Raw genomic sequence first — 13,414 nt, 5'->3', positions numbered from 1 at the left:
ACTTACCCAGAAAGACTCGCAGCTTTGGCAGCTGCCAAACGTGCTTCTACAAAGTATCGACCAAACGTGTTTTCACTTTGTCATTATGGGGTATTGTGTGTAGATGGGTGAGATTTATTCAAGCTACGTCAAATTGGTTGTTGATCGTTGCTAGACAACCGTTTTTAGGTCTTGCCATATATTTTCAAGTAGATTTAAGTCTAAACTATCTATCTAGGCCCCCTCAGGAACATTCACTGTCTTCTTGGTCAACAACTCCAGCGTAGATTTCGCCTTGTGTTTTAAGGTGGGAATACTTATTTAAATGAGATATTTCAGCATTTCATTTTCAACACGTTAGCTAAAATTTCTAAACACGTTTTCACTTTGTCATGATGGGGTGTTGTGTGTCGATGGATTAGAAATATATATCAATTTAATCCATTTTTAATTCAGGTCAAAGGCTATGAATACTCTACTTTCTGAATGCACTATCTTCCCCATGAAGTGACTGAAAACATTTCACTTTTAAGAAGGCGTGTAAGTAGATGAAAGTGTGGCGGCAGGTGGTTTAATGGTTAAGAGCGTTGTGCCAGTAACCGAAAGGTTGCTGGTTCTAATCCCCGAGCCGACTAGGTGAAAAATCTGTCTGTGTCCTTGAGCAAGGCACTTAACCCTAATTGCTTCTGTAAGTCGCTCTGGATAAGAGCGTCTGCTAAATGACAAAAATGTAAAATGTAAAGTAAATAAGATTGTTTTTTGTTGTTGACCATTTTCTCTATGTAAAGATTTTTCTAAATTCCTTCATGTCAGAGACCAAAATTAAAGATTTGTTACATCTACTATTTACTGTGTGTTTCTTTAGTGAGAATCTGTCCAAATCATAACGCTTGAGTACAGGATGAATGGAAATATTGCTCTTCTGGAGTAAATGGTTTTTAACTTAAACTGTAATTCAGCTAGACAATATAATGACATTAACATTTTGTAGTTAAATATACTGAACAAAAACATAAATGCAACAATTTCAAAGATTTGACTGTGTTAGTTTATAAGGAAATCAGTCAATTGAAATAAATGAATTAGGCCCTAATCATGTATGCACTCACACTGTAAATCGCTCTGGATAAGAGCGTCTGCTAAATGACTAAAATGTAAAATGTAATCTATGGATTTCAAATGACTGGGCAGGGGTGCAGCCATGTCTGGGCCTTGGAGGGCACAGGCCCAGCCAATGGGGAGCCAGGCCCAACTAATCAGAAAGAGTTTCCCCCCACAAAATGGCTTTACTACAGACAGAAATACTCCTCAGCACCCCCCTCAGACATTCCCACAGGTGAAGAAGCCGGATGTGGAGGTCCTGGGTTGGCGTGGTTACACGTGGTCTGCAGTTGCGAGGCCGGTTGGACTTACTGCCAAATTCTCTAAAACAACGTAGGAGGAGGCTTATGGTAGAGAAATTAACATTCAATTCTCTGGCAACAGCTCTGGTAAACATTCCTGCAGTCAGCATGCTAATTGCACGCTCCCTCAAAACTTGATACATCTGTGGCATTGTGTGGTGTGACAACACTGCACATTTTAAAGTGTCCTTTTATTGTCCCCAGCACAAGGTGCACCTGTGTAATGATCATGCTGTTTAATCAGCTTCTTGATATGCCACACCTGTCAGGTGGATGGATTATCTTGGCAACAGCGAAATGCTCACTAACAGGGATGTAAACAAATGTGTGCAAAGATTTGAGAGAAATAAGCTTTTTGTGCGTATGGAAAATTTCAGGATTTTTAATTTCAGCTCATGAAACATGGGACCAACACTTTACATGTTGCGTTTATATTTTTGTTCAGTGTCCATTGACACTCAGTAGCACACGCCAAAGATTCCAAATAATCAACAGTCTCACTGAGTTGCTATCAACTTGTTTATGTTCAAGGCATTTACAAGGGCTTCTCATCATCAGTTCATCTCTGAACCACATCCATTTACACCAGGGCTTCTCATCATCAGTTCATCTCTGAACCACATCCATTTACACCAGGGCTTCCCATCATCAGTTCATCTCTGAACCACATCCATTTACACCAGGGCTTCTCATCATCAGTTCATCTCTGAACCACATCCATTTACACCAGGGTTCTTCAATTCCGGTCCTGGAGGGCCGAAACACTTCTGTTTTTTTTTATTTCTACCTGGTAGTTAATTGCACTCACCTGGTGTCCCAGGTCTGAATTAGCCCCTGATTAGAAGGAGAGGATGAAAAACAGAGGTGTTTCGGCCCCCTCCAGGACCGGAATTGAAGAACCCTGATTTACACCAACACGGTGAAACAGAACCACATTCAGAGGAAAAATGTCTCGGTATCTTTGGTTGATAAGGCTACTCTTCCTCCCGCCATTTCTTCCCGCTCTTGGCTGTACTGTTGCGATCCTCCATCTTGCTTTTCAGTGAGGTCCGTACCCTGGTGCTGGTCTGTGTGGTCTCTGCTTCCCCTGTAGGTCCTGCTACCCTGTCTCTACTACTGAATACACTGTCCTTATGTCTAGCAGTGGAGCCTCTCTCTCGGACCACACCATTCATCTGTTTCTGTCTCCACTCCTCCATACTGTCTCTGTCCCCAGTCCTGATGTCCCTGTCTCTACTACTGAATACACTGTCCTTATGTCTAGCAGTGGAGCCTCTCTCTCGGACCACACCATTCATCTGTTTCTGTCTCCACTCCTCCATACTGTCTCTGTCCCCAGCTCTGAACCCTGTGTCTCTGTCTCTGTCGCCAGCTCTGAACCCTGTGTCTCTGGTTCTGTCCCCAGCTCTGAACCCTGTGTCTCTGGTTCTGTCCCCAGCTCTGAACCCTGTGTCTCTGTCTCTGTCCCCAGCTCTGAACCCTGTGTCTCTGTCTCTGTCCTCAGCTCTGAACCCTGTGTCTCTGTCTCTGTCCCCAGCTCTGAACCCTGTGTCTCTGGTTCTGTCCCCAGCTCTGAACCCTGTGTCTCTGGTTCTGTCCCCAGCTCTGAACCCTGTGTCTCTGGTTCTCCCACTAAATCCCCTGGCCCTATCTGAGCCCCTGTCTCTCTCCTGGTAGAATCCATCATGTTTCCTCTTGGGTACGTACTCCAACGCCTCCTCCCACCTCCCCGTCCCCTTCAGCGTCAGCAGGATGCGTATCATCTGATCCAGAGTCAGGTTCTTGGCCCCCGTCTCCCATTGGAGGAAGTCATCCAGCGGCAGACGGGCCGTATTCAGCTTCAGACGCTTGGCGTTGGCCAGGGACAGCCCCGATTGGATGGAGCGGTCCACCATGGAGCCCACGATGTAGACCTTGGAGTTGTCGAAGGTACGGAGGACGTTGGGGGAGTCAGCCGTCAGGTAGACCAGGTCGTCCCGGGGGAACAGGTCCACGTGGCGCTGCTCTGTGGAGGTGATGAGGAGGCGCTCCCAGGCCTCGGCGCCGTACCGTTTCACCAGCTCCCTGCGGTAGCCCCCGTCGGGCTGCAAGTTACAGAAGTGGAGGTGGAAGGGTTCCGGGGCTCTGCGGTTCCACCCCTCCACCTCCATCAGCTGGGACACGGTGTTCTCCACCTCCCGACGCGTCATCTGCTGTTCGTAGGACATGTCAAACACCAGTGGCTGGCCGAACACCATGGCCTGGGCCGACCTCCACCCCAGCAGCTTATCCAGGGAACGACCCCAGAACTGGAGTAGGAAGGTGTTCTTCAGTTCCCCTTCCTCTCCTCTCAGACCACCGGGCCTGATCCTATCATCCTCCAGAAACCTCTCACTCCTCTCTCCCTTCCTCTTCTCCTGCTTCTCCTTGCGGCTCTTCTTGTGGCCCTCCTTGATGGCCAGGTATTTCAGGTACTTCTTCTTGGAGGACTTGGTTTGGAGCTCCGCCAGGATCCCCAGCTCCTCGTCAGTCATGCTCTCTGGCACCAGCTTCCCAGCCTGACGCCACATCACTACCAGCTCTCTGGTGGCCTCCTGCGGGGAGGAAATCTCCTCCTGCCCTGCTACACCTCCTGCTGCTACACCTCCTCCTGGTCCTGAAAAAGCAGCACCACCACCACCTCCCTCCTCCACACCTCCCAGTTTCTCCTCCTCCGGCGCTGGGACCTGAAGCTTCATCACAGACTTCCATATGTCCAGGTCCAGTTTCTCTTCAGTCTGCTCTGCTTTAGGCTGAGGGAGGGGTACATCTTTTCTTAGTGTGGCCCCGGTATAGAGAGGACGGCTTAGGCGTGCAGAGTGGTGGGGTGGGAGAGGGCAGGTGAGTGGTAGCAGCGGGATACGCCGCCGCAGCTCGTTCAAAAGCGGTGGGGTCAGAAACCTCATCATTTCAATGGTTTGATGATACATGCGTATGGGGTCAAGATGTTGACATTCACGTCGTTATATTAAAGTCCCAGAACTGTCCATCAGGAGAGGAGGGAATACAGGTAGACGTGCAGACATGATAGGAAGCGATTGTGTTCCATAATCACACAAAAAAATCATACAAACTGCAATTAAGGTCCACTCTCAACAAGGACAGAATAGATCATATAATCGTGGTAGTATTCCATTAAATGTCTTACATTTGCGTCAGTCTGAATTCAATTTACCATCCATGCTTATCGAAGAATATCGAAAGGTCACGTTAGAAACGTGTGCAACGCCATTATTCAGTCGTGCTGATGCAAGTGCAAAAATATTTGTTCCGGGATTAACGGTCTGAGACTAACAATTTGTCCAGAAGACATTTCACCAATCTTACAAAAATATGTTATTTTCCTACGTCAATAAATAGTAAACAACGTTTAATGCAAGAGACAATTTGAAGCTGGAAATTACCCTAAACTACCAACTGAGTTTAAACTTCACCTGCGTCCAACTCAATAGTTAATATATCCACTAGGTGACCGACAAGGGGGCTGTGTTGAAGCCACCGTGCCTCCATCTTGACACTCCCCCACCGTTGTAACAAATATTTTAGAAGCTACAGAAAGGGGGCTCCAAAAAACACTAAAAAGCCCATTGGGCGTCTATCATCAGAATGCTAACAAAATTAGCACAAGTAATAGCGAATTTCCATGGAGGCTGCTAGCTAAATATTCTACATTGGTTTTTTTGCCACGTGTATTCTATGACAGACACCTTGATGCATACTTTTAAATTATATTATGTGAGCTAAACATAAAATGAAAAAATGTATAAGAACATTTTCCTTAAAGTATAATTTTCTTAGATTACTAATGTTATTGTCTCCACTACAACAACAAAATACTTAAATACATGTCATTTTGTCCTTGAAACATTTAAAGCTGCAATATGTAACTTTTTTTGGGGCTTCCTCACCAAATTCACATAGAAATGTGTATAATAGATCTGTCATTCTCATTGAAAGCAAGTCTAAGAAGCAGTAGATCTGTTCTATGTGTGCTATTTCTATGCTTCCCGTAAATTTTACTTTTACTTTAGGTTTTGTAAACCAGCTTCAAACAGCTGAAAATAAAAAAAATGTTGGTGGTCCTCTGTAGCTCAACTGGTAGAGCACAGCGCTTGAAACGCCAAGGTAGTGGGTTTGAGCCCCGGGACCACCCATACACAAAAATGTATGCACGCATGACTGTAAGTCGCTTTTAAGCATCTGCTAAATGGCATATTATTATTATTATTGGTTATGGAAAATATATTTCACAGCGTTTTAGATGGTACAATCTTTAATTTAAATACTGTAGAATTACATTCATTCCAATGGAAGACTGCGTCTACTGGGGAGTGGCAATATGGCCGACCGGAGGCTTCAAAGGCTCTCAATGGCCAATACATAGAAGAATCATTCCAGGGTTTATATAGATTTATGGTTTGTTTATATACATCGTTGGTCCTCCTACGGAAAAACCAGAGACGGCGAGACACCTTGATAAGGGACAGATCGGTGTAGAGAGCTCATAGTTGGCCAGGAGGAAGGATGGTGGATATGGAGGTTGAAACACATGGCGGTGGAAATAAATACGAATGGGTTTCGGTCCAGAAGAATGAAAAAATAAGTAAAATTGTTGTGGGAAATAATACATATAGTTCTGATAATAACCCATTGTATCTGGTAGGAATACCGTTATTTATTTATTTTTTACAGGTGCGTCAAAGCTGGGACCGAGAGACTGAAAAACAGCTTCTCTCTCAAGGCCATCAGACTGTTAAATAGCCATCACTAGCTGGCCTCCACCCAGTACCCTGCCCTGAACTTAGTCACTGTCACTAGCCGGCTACCTCCCGGTTACTCAACCCTGCACCTTAGAGGCTGCTGCCTTATGTACATAGACTTGGAATCACTGGTCACCGTAATAATGGAACACTAGTCACTTTAATAATGTTTACATACTGTTTTACTCATCTCATATGTATATACTGCATTCTATTCTACTGTATTTAGTCAATGCCACTCCGACATTGCTCGTGCTATTATTTATAGATTTCTTAATTCCATTATTTTACTTTTAGATGTGTGTGTATTGTTGTGAATTGTTAGATACTACTGCACCGTTGGAGCTAGGAACACAAGCATTTCGCTCCACACGCAATAACATCTGCTAAATATGGATTATAATTCAAATATTTTGCTATGGAAGAGACCAACCAATGCTATGGTCAAAAGCGACTACCTGTTCAAGATTTCTTGCACAAAAGGTTCAATTTTGACAAAACGCCTTGTGTTTTTTGCTCCTCTGATTCAGAATCTATAGAGCATTTATTTTTTTCATGCCGCCATTCTAGTAAACTATGGATTGAAATTCATTAATGGTTGTGTATAAAATCTTTAAAAAATTACCTATGTTTACCTTTGATGATGTTAAATGGCATTATGCGTATCCTTGTAATTCCGATCATAACTATTTAATTAACATTATTAGGCTATTCTCTTGGCCAAATATTATATTCACAAACGCAAATGGGATGGGATGGGGGAAATTATTTATTTTGTAGTTTCTTTCATTGAACTGTTACAATTTAATAAATCCCTCAAACTTGTGTAACTTAAAAAGTTGGACAAATTATTAGAAATAATTTATCTGAATGTATGTTAATGTCTCATTGCCTTGTCACATCTAAATGTATTGTATTCACAGGAATGTCCCTGTATTGATGTGTAATATTGGTATTATTGTTGCAATAATAAAAATTATAAATAAAATATGTGTAATGTGACCAATAAAATGTGATTTGATTTGATTTGAAAGAGAGGCATATGCCTGACTTGTGGAACCCCGTTCAAAACATCCAAAATGATGGAAAAAGCATTGGGTAAAGTTTCTGAGGAACAGAAGAAATGTCTGTTGGATATCAAACAAGTTGATGGATATAATGTATCATGCTTTGAGCTACGGAGCAGGGCACCTGTCAAGGGAGTAATTTCTGGAGTCTCGGAGGATGTTGTTGACATTTGCTTTATTGAAGGAAATTCCAGGAGTGGTCGATGTCTGTAGAATGAATCGTATGGTTAATGGCAAGAAGAAGAAGAAGTTTGTCTGTTCTAGTGTTTTTTTTGACGGGGAGTCTCTCCCAACTCGAGTGCAACTGGGATATGTCTACTGTTAGAGCTTTTGTAAATAGGCCTTTGCAATGTTCTTTCTGTAAAATGTTTGGACATGTAAGAAGTGTCTGCAGACAGAGAAGCCGGGATGTGGGATGTGAGGGAAAGACCGCTATGAAGGTGACGTTAAATGTCTATTAGAAGACAATAGACAAGGAGCAACACGTTGCAACTGTGATGGGGAGCATGAAGCGCAATCATTGGAGTGCCCGACTAGGGTGAAAGAAACCGAGGTTGCTAAAATCAGGGCAGTTGAGAGTCTCCTATGCGGAGGCTTTCAAAAGGGTGGAAAGAGTGAGTATATTTGAAGGTCCGGCGGTAGTGAAGAACGGTCTGCCTACACCACAGCCTGAGAATCAACAGCAGGACCCAGAAATCCTTAATGTGAAGTAGGTGGGATTTGTGTCATTTATAGCAATGGTGGTAAACGGAACTGCACAAGTTGAAAGTAAGTCCAGAAAGATCGATATCATTGTTAATGCAGCTTAACTATTTCTGGGATTAAAATATTTAACATCTGAAGAGCTACACGGAGTAGTGTCTAGTGCGGTACCAACCTCTTGGGCCCCAGAGCCTGATTAGGGTTGATTCATATTTAGTTTTTTTGTATTATTATTATTATATTTTTAGTGGTTAAAGTTTCTGTTTTCACCCCACCCAGTAGGTGGTTGCAATACACCATATTTGGATGTAGTCCGCCAATAAAACCTCGAAGAAGAAGATGCGGTCGCAAAAAGATGTACGTGACTCTGATGTCACTTCCGTTTGTTTGTTGTGATCTGCTGGTGGCGGTTTCTATGGGTTTCGGAGCGGGACCGTTGAAATTAGGAAAACAGCGACCACCAAACATTTTGGGTTGTTGACATTTACATTTTAGTTCGCGAATAGAAGTGGTAAATGCTAAACCCCATTGAATTGATGGATATTACAAAAAATGAATAATTTGTACGGAATTAGCTAGCTAGATAGGAAGCTACCTGTTGGACAGTGAACTTTAACCAAAAGTAGCTTGCTAACTATGTTATGTACTATAGCACTGTAGCTAACAGTTAGTGCAACCACAGATAAGGAGCTAGTTACCAGTATATATGGTGCAACAGTCGACGTTAGCTAGCTAACTATGTTATGTACTATAGCACTGTAGCTAACAGTTAGTGCAACCACATATATAAGGAGTTAGTTACCAGTATATATGGTGCAACAGTCGACGTTAACTAGCTAGTCCAATCATGCAACTAGCTAGCTAATGTCAGCTAGGCTAACGCCTTGATGTCCTTGAACTCTTTGAGTTCGCTAATCCTTAATCTTCGGTAATACTAAAGTTGTATGCTAGTAACGTTAGTTATCTGGCAAAAGCAGATCCCTTACTTGCTTGACAAAAACCGAGGTACTTATCAAGCTACAAGATGCCTCCGAAGAAGCAGAAAAACCCGTCGGTGAACATCTCCAGCTCGCTAGAGGAGTCGGAAGAATTCAGTCTGGAGACCACGGTGCCCACCGAAGACATCTCATCGTCGGACGAACGAGACGGGACCGGGGCCCAGAAAGTCACTCGGCAGCTCATCGAAAGGAAAGAGCTACTGCACAACATTCAGCTGTTGAAAATAGAGATGTCGCAGAAAAACCTCATCATAGATAACATGAAAGTGGACCACTTGACTAAGGTAGTTAGAGCTAGGATCTCAAATATGTTCTAGCTATGTTTTTAATGTTATCTTTAACTTTGCATTGTTGGAAAAGGAGCCGTAAGTAAGCATTTCACTGTTAGTCTACACCTGTTGTCGACGAAGCATGTGACAAATAAAATGTGATTTGCTGCACAGACCCCATGGACACTAGTCTAGCGCAGTGGTTCCCAAACTGTGGGGCGAGAGGTTGGCAGCGGCGGTCTTCCCCCCCCCAAAAAAACCCAACAACAAATATCTCAGTCCAGCTTTAAATTTACCCTTGAAAGTTGTAAAAGTTGAATTTCTAAATTGGGTAGTGTATCATCAGTTCCTCTTGTCATGTTAGTCATTGCAGACCTTAGAGAGCTATTTTATCTTGTCAAAAATGTCCAGATCAACTAGCCCATGTCAGTTAACGTTTTTTAATTTACTTTTTTTAGCCCATAGATATTGTTGTCATTTTTTAGTCACTCAAATATCGCATGAATACACATTAGACTTGGCAAAATGTATAGAATTGCAAGAAAATTAGCTTTGAAACTGCAAAATGTTCTTTGCACCCCCCATGACAAGATGTGTAGAATTGCAGGAAATAAGGGGGTGTTCCCCATGCTGGAAGGGGCGCCCCGAGTGGGGGGGAAAAGTAATCAAAGCTTGATGATGAGTTGGCTATTTGGAATGGGCTGTGTAGTGCTAGGGCCCCGGGACCGTGTTTGGGAAACCCTGGTCTGGAGAGACTGCTCTCTAAATGGTCAAATTAGTGAGAAATATGGGATTTAATCTGAGTTATCTTAATTTACGATCATCCTAAATTAAGATATTGAATTATTTTGCCATATCTAATTAATGTGTATTACGCTACTTTCCATGAAATGGACAGTAGGTGTTAATACATTATACAAGCTGACATTTTGACCACATGTTAATGGGGGTGGGGGAGGGGGGGGGAGATTACACATCCTTTTTACTTCAGATTGGTGATGTTAGTATAAAAGTTGAGTGTCAACGCGATGACAGCGCATCAATTTCTTAAAACAGATCAATATCTTTGGTTTTGTACTGTTGATTTCGTCATATGCACTGGGGGGTCGCATAGCCAATTTTAAACTCAACGTCAACGTGAGTTGAGACGAGAGTGGACAGACTGAAGCTCCCACGTCACATAAAATGAAGTAAAAGAAAAAAGAAAACGCCATATTTCAGCCAAACCGGACAATGTGATAATCGATAGGAGCGATTGACAAAACAGTGTAGCGTTTCTCTTTAGGTTTTGGTGACCCCCCCCCCCCCCCGTATCAAAACGCAACATTCCAAAGTGTAGCTGACTGTTCTGAAGGTTGTCCTCGAACCAGTGATGTAAAAATATATCCAGTTTCCATGTGGTTTTTGAGGTGTGGTAGTTTCAACAGCCCGTAGCTCCCCCTAGTTGGTGAGTGATTTATTACCACTTGACTAAACAGCTTGGTGTTTGGTTTGTGCAGTTTATAAGGTGCTGGTAAAAACAATACAGGTAATAAGATTACTGTTGTTGCACATGTATGTGTAGATAGTAAATGTTATGTTTAGGTTTTCAATATATCCCAACCTGTTTCTTCATATTGGTTTGAACACTTTAAAACTGTGTTTTGAAATTGGTCTATTTATCAATATGTCTTGTCAACAGGAAGCAGCGACCATCATTTTCAACTTACGTTTTAGGAATCTAAATGGAACTTTCAACATTTGATTTTTTTATATATACTGCCTAAATAAATAAAGAAGATATATATATATATATATATATATATATATATCCACACCTTTAAAAAAAAAAATGTAGATCAGCTTCAAGATTGCGGGTAGATTGTAGCTTCCATCAATGTAATTGTCTGCATTTCCAATCCCCCATATATATACACACACATTCACAGTACCAGTCAAAAGTTTGGACACACCTACTCATTCAAGGTTTTTTCTTTATTTTTACTATTTTCTACATTGTAGAATAATAGTGAAGACATCAAAACTATGAAATAACACATATGGAATCATGTAGTAACCAAAAAAGTGTTAAACAAATCAAAATATATTTTATATTTGAGATTCTTCAAATAGCCACCGTTTGCCTTGATGACAGCTTTGCACACTCTTATATATGTTTTTAATCCCATCCTTCAGCTCCCCTCAACCCCTCCCATCTATCGCTGAACACTATCCGCTTTTCATTTCTATTTGGCATATATTTTTAACTGTGCTGTTTCACAAAAGTTCTGAACCTATATACATTTTCCAGACCCAGTATAATTTGCATTACCGTATTTTCAGCACTATAAGGCGCACCGGATAATAAGGCGCACCTTCAATGAATGGCCTATTTTAGAACTGTTTTCATATATAGGGCGCACCGGATTATAAGGCGCATAGAATAGAAGATACTGCAGTCAAACGAATTGACTGGGGTTGCGTTATGCATCCACTAGATGGAGCTGTGCTAAAGGGAATGTCAACAAAAACAGTCAGATAAAGTCAAACTTTATTAAGCGTTCTGACAACTCCGTTCACTCCCATGGTAATGTTGTTCAAACGTTAATGTGCATATTAACAATATCTCCCAGCCTTGCTCATTCTTCTCCCAAACGTGGAGGGGAACTTTTCCCCGATTCAGTATACACGTAGTAAAAGAAACAGTCTGATACCACTAAATCAAACGTTAGTGCATAACTCAACATTGTTCAGTTGACGCATAACACGTAAAGCTCACTTTTTCAGCTCATTCCCCGTCCACGAATCCCTCGAATTCTTCATTCTTCAGTGTCCGAATTGAACAGTTGGGCGACTACGGCATCCAACCTGCCCGGCTCCCTCTCGTCATTATCCCAGTCAGTGTCGCTGCTGTTGCCTGGCAGTTCAGAGATTATTCCTGCCTTCGTGAAAAGCTTGGACCACAGTTGAGACCGATATATCAGCCCAGGCATCCACGATCCATTGGCAGATAGTGGCGTAGGTCGCCCGTCGCTGTCTCCTCGTCTTGGTGAACATGTGTTCGCCTTCTGTCATCCACTGCTCCCACGCAGCTCGCAGTCTAGCTTTGAACGCCCTGTTGACACCAATATCTAGCGGCTGGAGTTCTTTAGTTAATCCACCCGGAAATGACGGCAAGCTCCGAATGAGTTTGCTTCACTTTGTTTTTTTGACAGCATCGGTGATATGGGCGCGCATGGAGTCGTAGATCAATAGGGACGGAGCTGTGTGGGAAAAAGCCACCCGGTCTCTAAGACGTAAAATTTCTCTCAGCCACTCACTCATCTTTTCCTCATCCATCCATCCCTTCGGGCTAGCTTTGATGACGACGCCGGCTGGAAAGTTTTCTTTTGGCAAGGTCTTCCACAGTGAAGGATGACTTCTCATTCCCCTGTGGTGCGTACAGACACCGTACTGGTCCCCGTTTTCTCCACAGTGCGGTTCACGGGAATATCAAAAGTCGTACTGAAACATTTCATTATTATTAAATTGTTTTTATTGGTTTTTCATACTGAAGCATTTTGACAGAGCGCCTTGAGCGCCGTGTACAACCAGTATGGATCAACCAATTAACCAATTGATCCATATATAAAGCGCTCCGGATTATAAGGCGCACTGTCGTTTTTTGAGAAAATGTAAGGCTTTTAAGTGCGCCTTATAGTGCGGAAAATACGGGTAGTTATCTTACCAAAATGGGTTTTCCCTGCCTAGCTAAAGTAGTGCCCTATATAGGAAAGATAAAAGGGGTCCATTCGGGACACACCTGTGTGCCACTCTAATGGTTTTCATGGACTGTGCTCTCTTCTCCTTCCCAGACGGAGGAGCTGGAGGAGAGGCTGAATGATGCCCTGCACCAGAAACAGATCCTGGTCCTGAGACTGGACAGCCAGCTGCAACTCACCCAGGATGAGAGCAGGTACAAACAGAGCTGAGGCCATGACTTACCTTAGCCTTAGCCTTAGCCTTAGCATTAGCCATAATAATATGGCTGATTTTTATAGATTCCCTCTGATCAGTCGTAATGGTCGTAGGTCAACACATGATCGCCTTGCTGAAGCCAGACTCTAAAGGATTGGGAGATGTTCCTCCAAGCAGCCATGGAAGGAGCACTCCTTTTTATATTAGCCTCAAGTCAGTTTGGTTCTCTGTCTGTCCTGTAGGAAGCAACAGGCTCTGAGGAAGCAGGAAATGGACGGGATC

The 13,414-nt window shown here is 42.8% G+C and overlaps 2 protein-coding genes across 2 annotated transcripts in view; one reads left to right on the top strand and one right to left on the bottom strand.

Annotated features, from left to right (window-relative positions):
- Positions 1 to 1,768: 1,768 nt before the first annotated feature.
- On the bottom strand, positions 1,769 to 4,613 carry LOC311120445 (tRNA methyltransferase 10 homolog C-like). The gene has a single exon (XM_084195036.1). The coding sequence runs from the start codon at positions 4,328 to 4,330 to the stop codon at positions 2,357 to 2,359; it is 1,974 nt and encodes a 657-aa protein (XP_084051162.1). The 5' UTR covers positions 4,331 to 4,613; the 3' UTR covers positions 1,769 to 2,356.
- Positions 4,614 to 8,953: 4,340 nt separating this feature from the next.
- Positions 8,954 to 13,414, top strand: part of LOC311120444 (progesterone-induced-blocking factor 1-like) — a gene marked incomplete at both ends in the record, with an annotated part of 92,783 nt that continues 88,322 nt past the window's right edge. Inside the window, 3 exons of the mRNA XM_084195035.1 lie at positions 8,954 to 9,211; positions 13,030 to 13,130; positions 13,375 to 13,414. The exon at positions 13,375 to 13,414 is cut by the window's right edge and continues 159 nt beyond it. Coding sequence (XP_084051161.1) covers positions 8,954 to 9,211; positions 13,030 to 13,130; positions 13,375 to 13,414 — 399 coding nt within the window. The remainder of the gene's footprint in view (positions 9,212 to 13,029; positions 13,131 to 13,374) is intronic.

The sequence above is a fragment of the Coregonus lavaretus genome, assembly GCF_964263955.1.
Source record: "Coregonus lavaretus genome assembly, contig: HAP1_SCAFFOLD_1310, whole genome shotgun sequence".
NCBI classification, from domain to species: domain Eukaryota; kingdom Metazoa; phylum Chordata; class Actinopteri; order Salmoniformes; family Salmonidae; genus Coregonus; species Coregonus lavaretus.
This window is presented reverse-complemented; position numbering and strand designations above follow the sequence as displayed.

Coding starts and splice junctions, on each gene's coding strand:
- LOC311120445 (XM_084195036.1), bottom strand. CDS start 4,330: ATGTATCATCAAACCATTGAAATGATGAGGTTTCTGACCCCACCGCTT.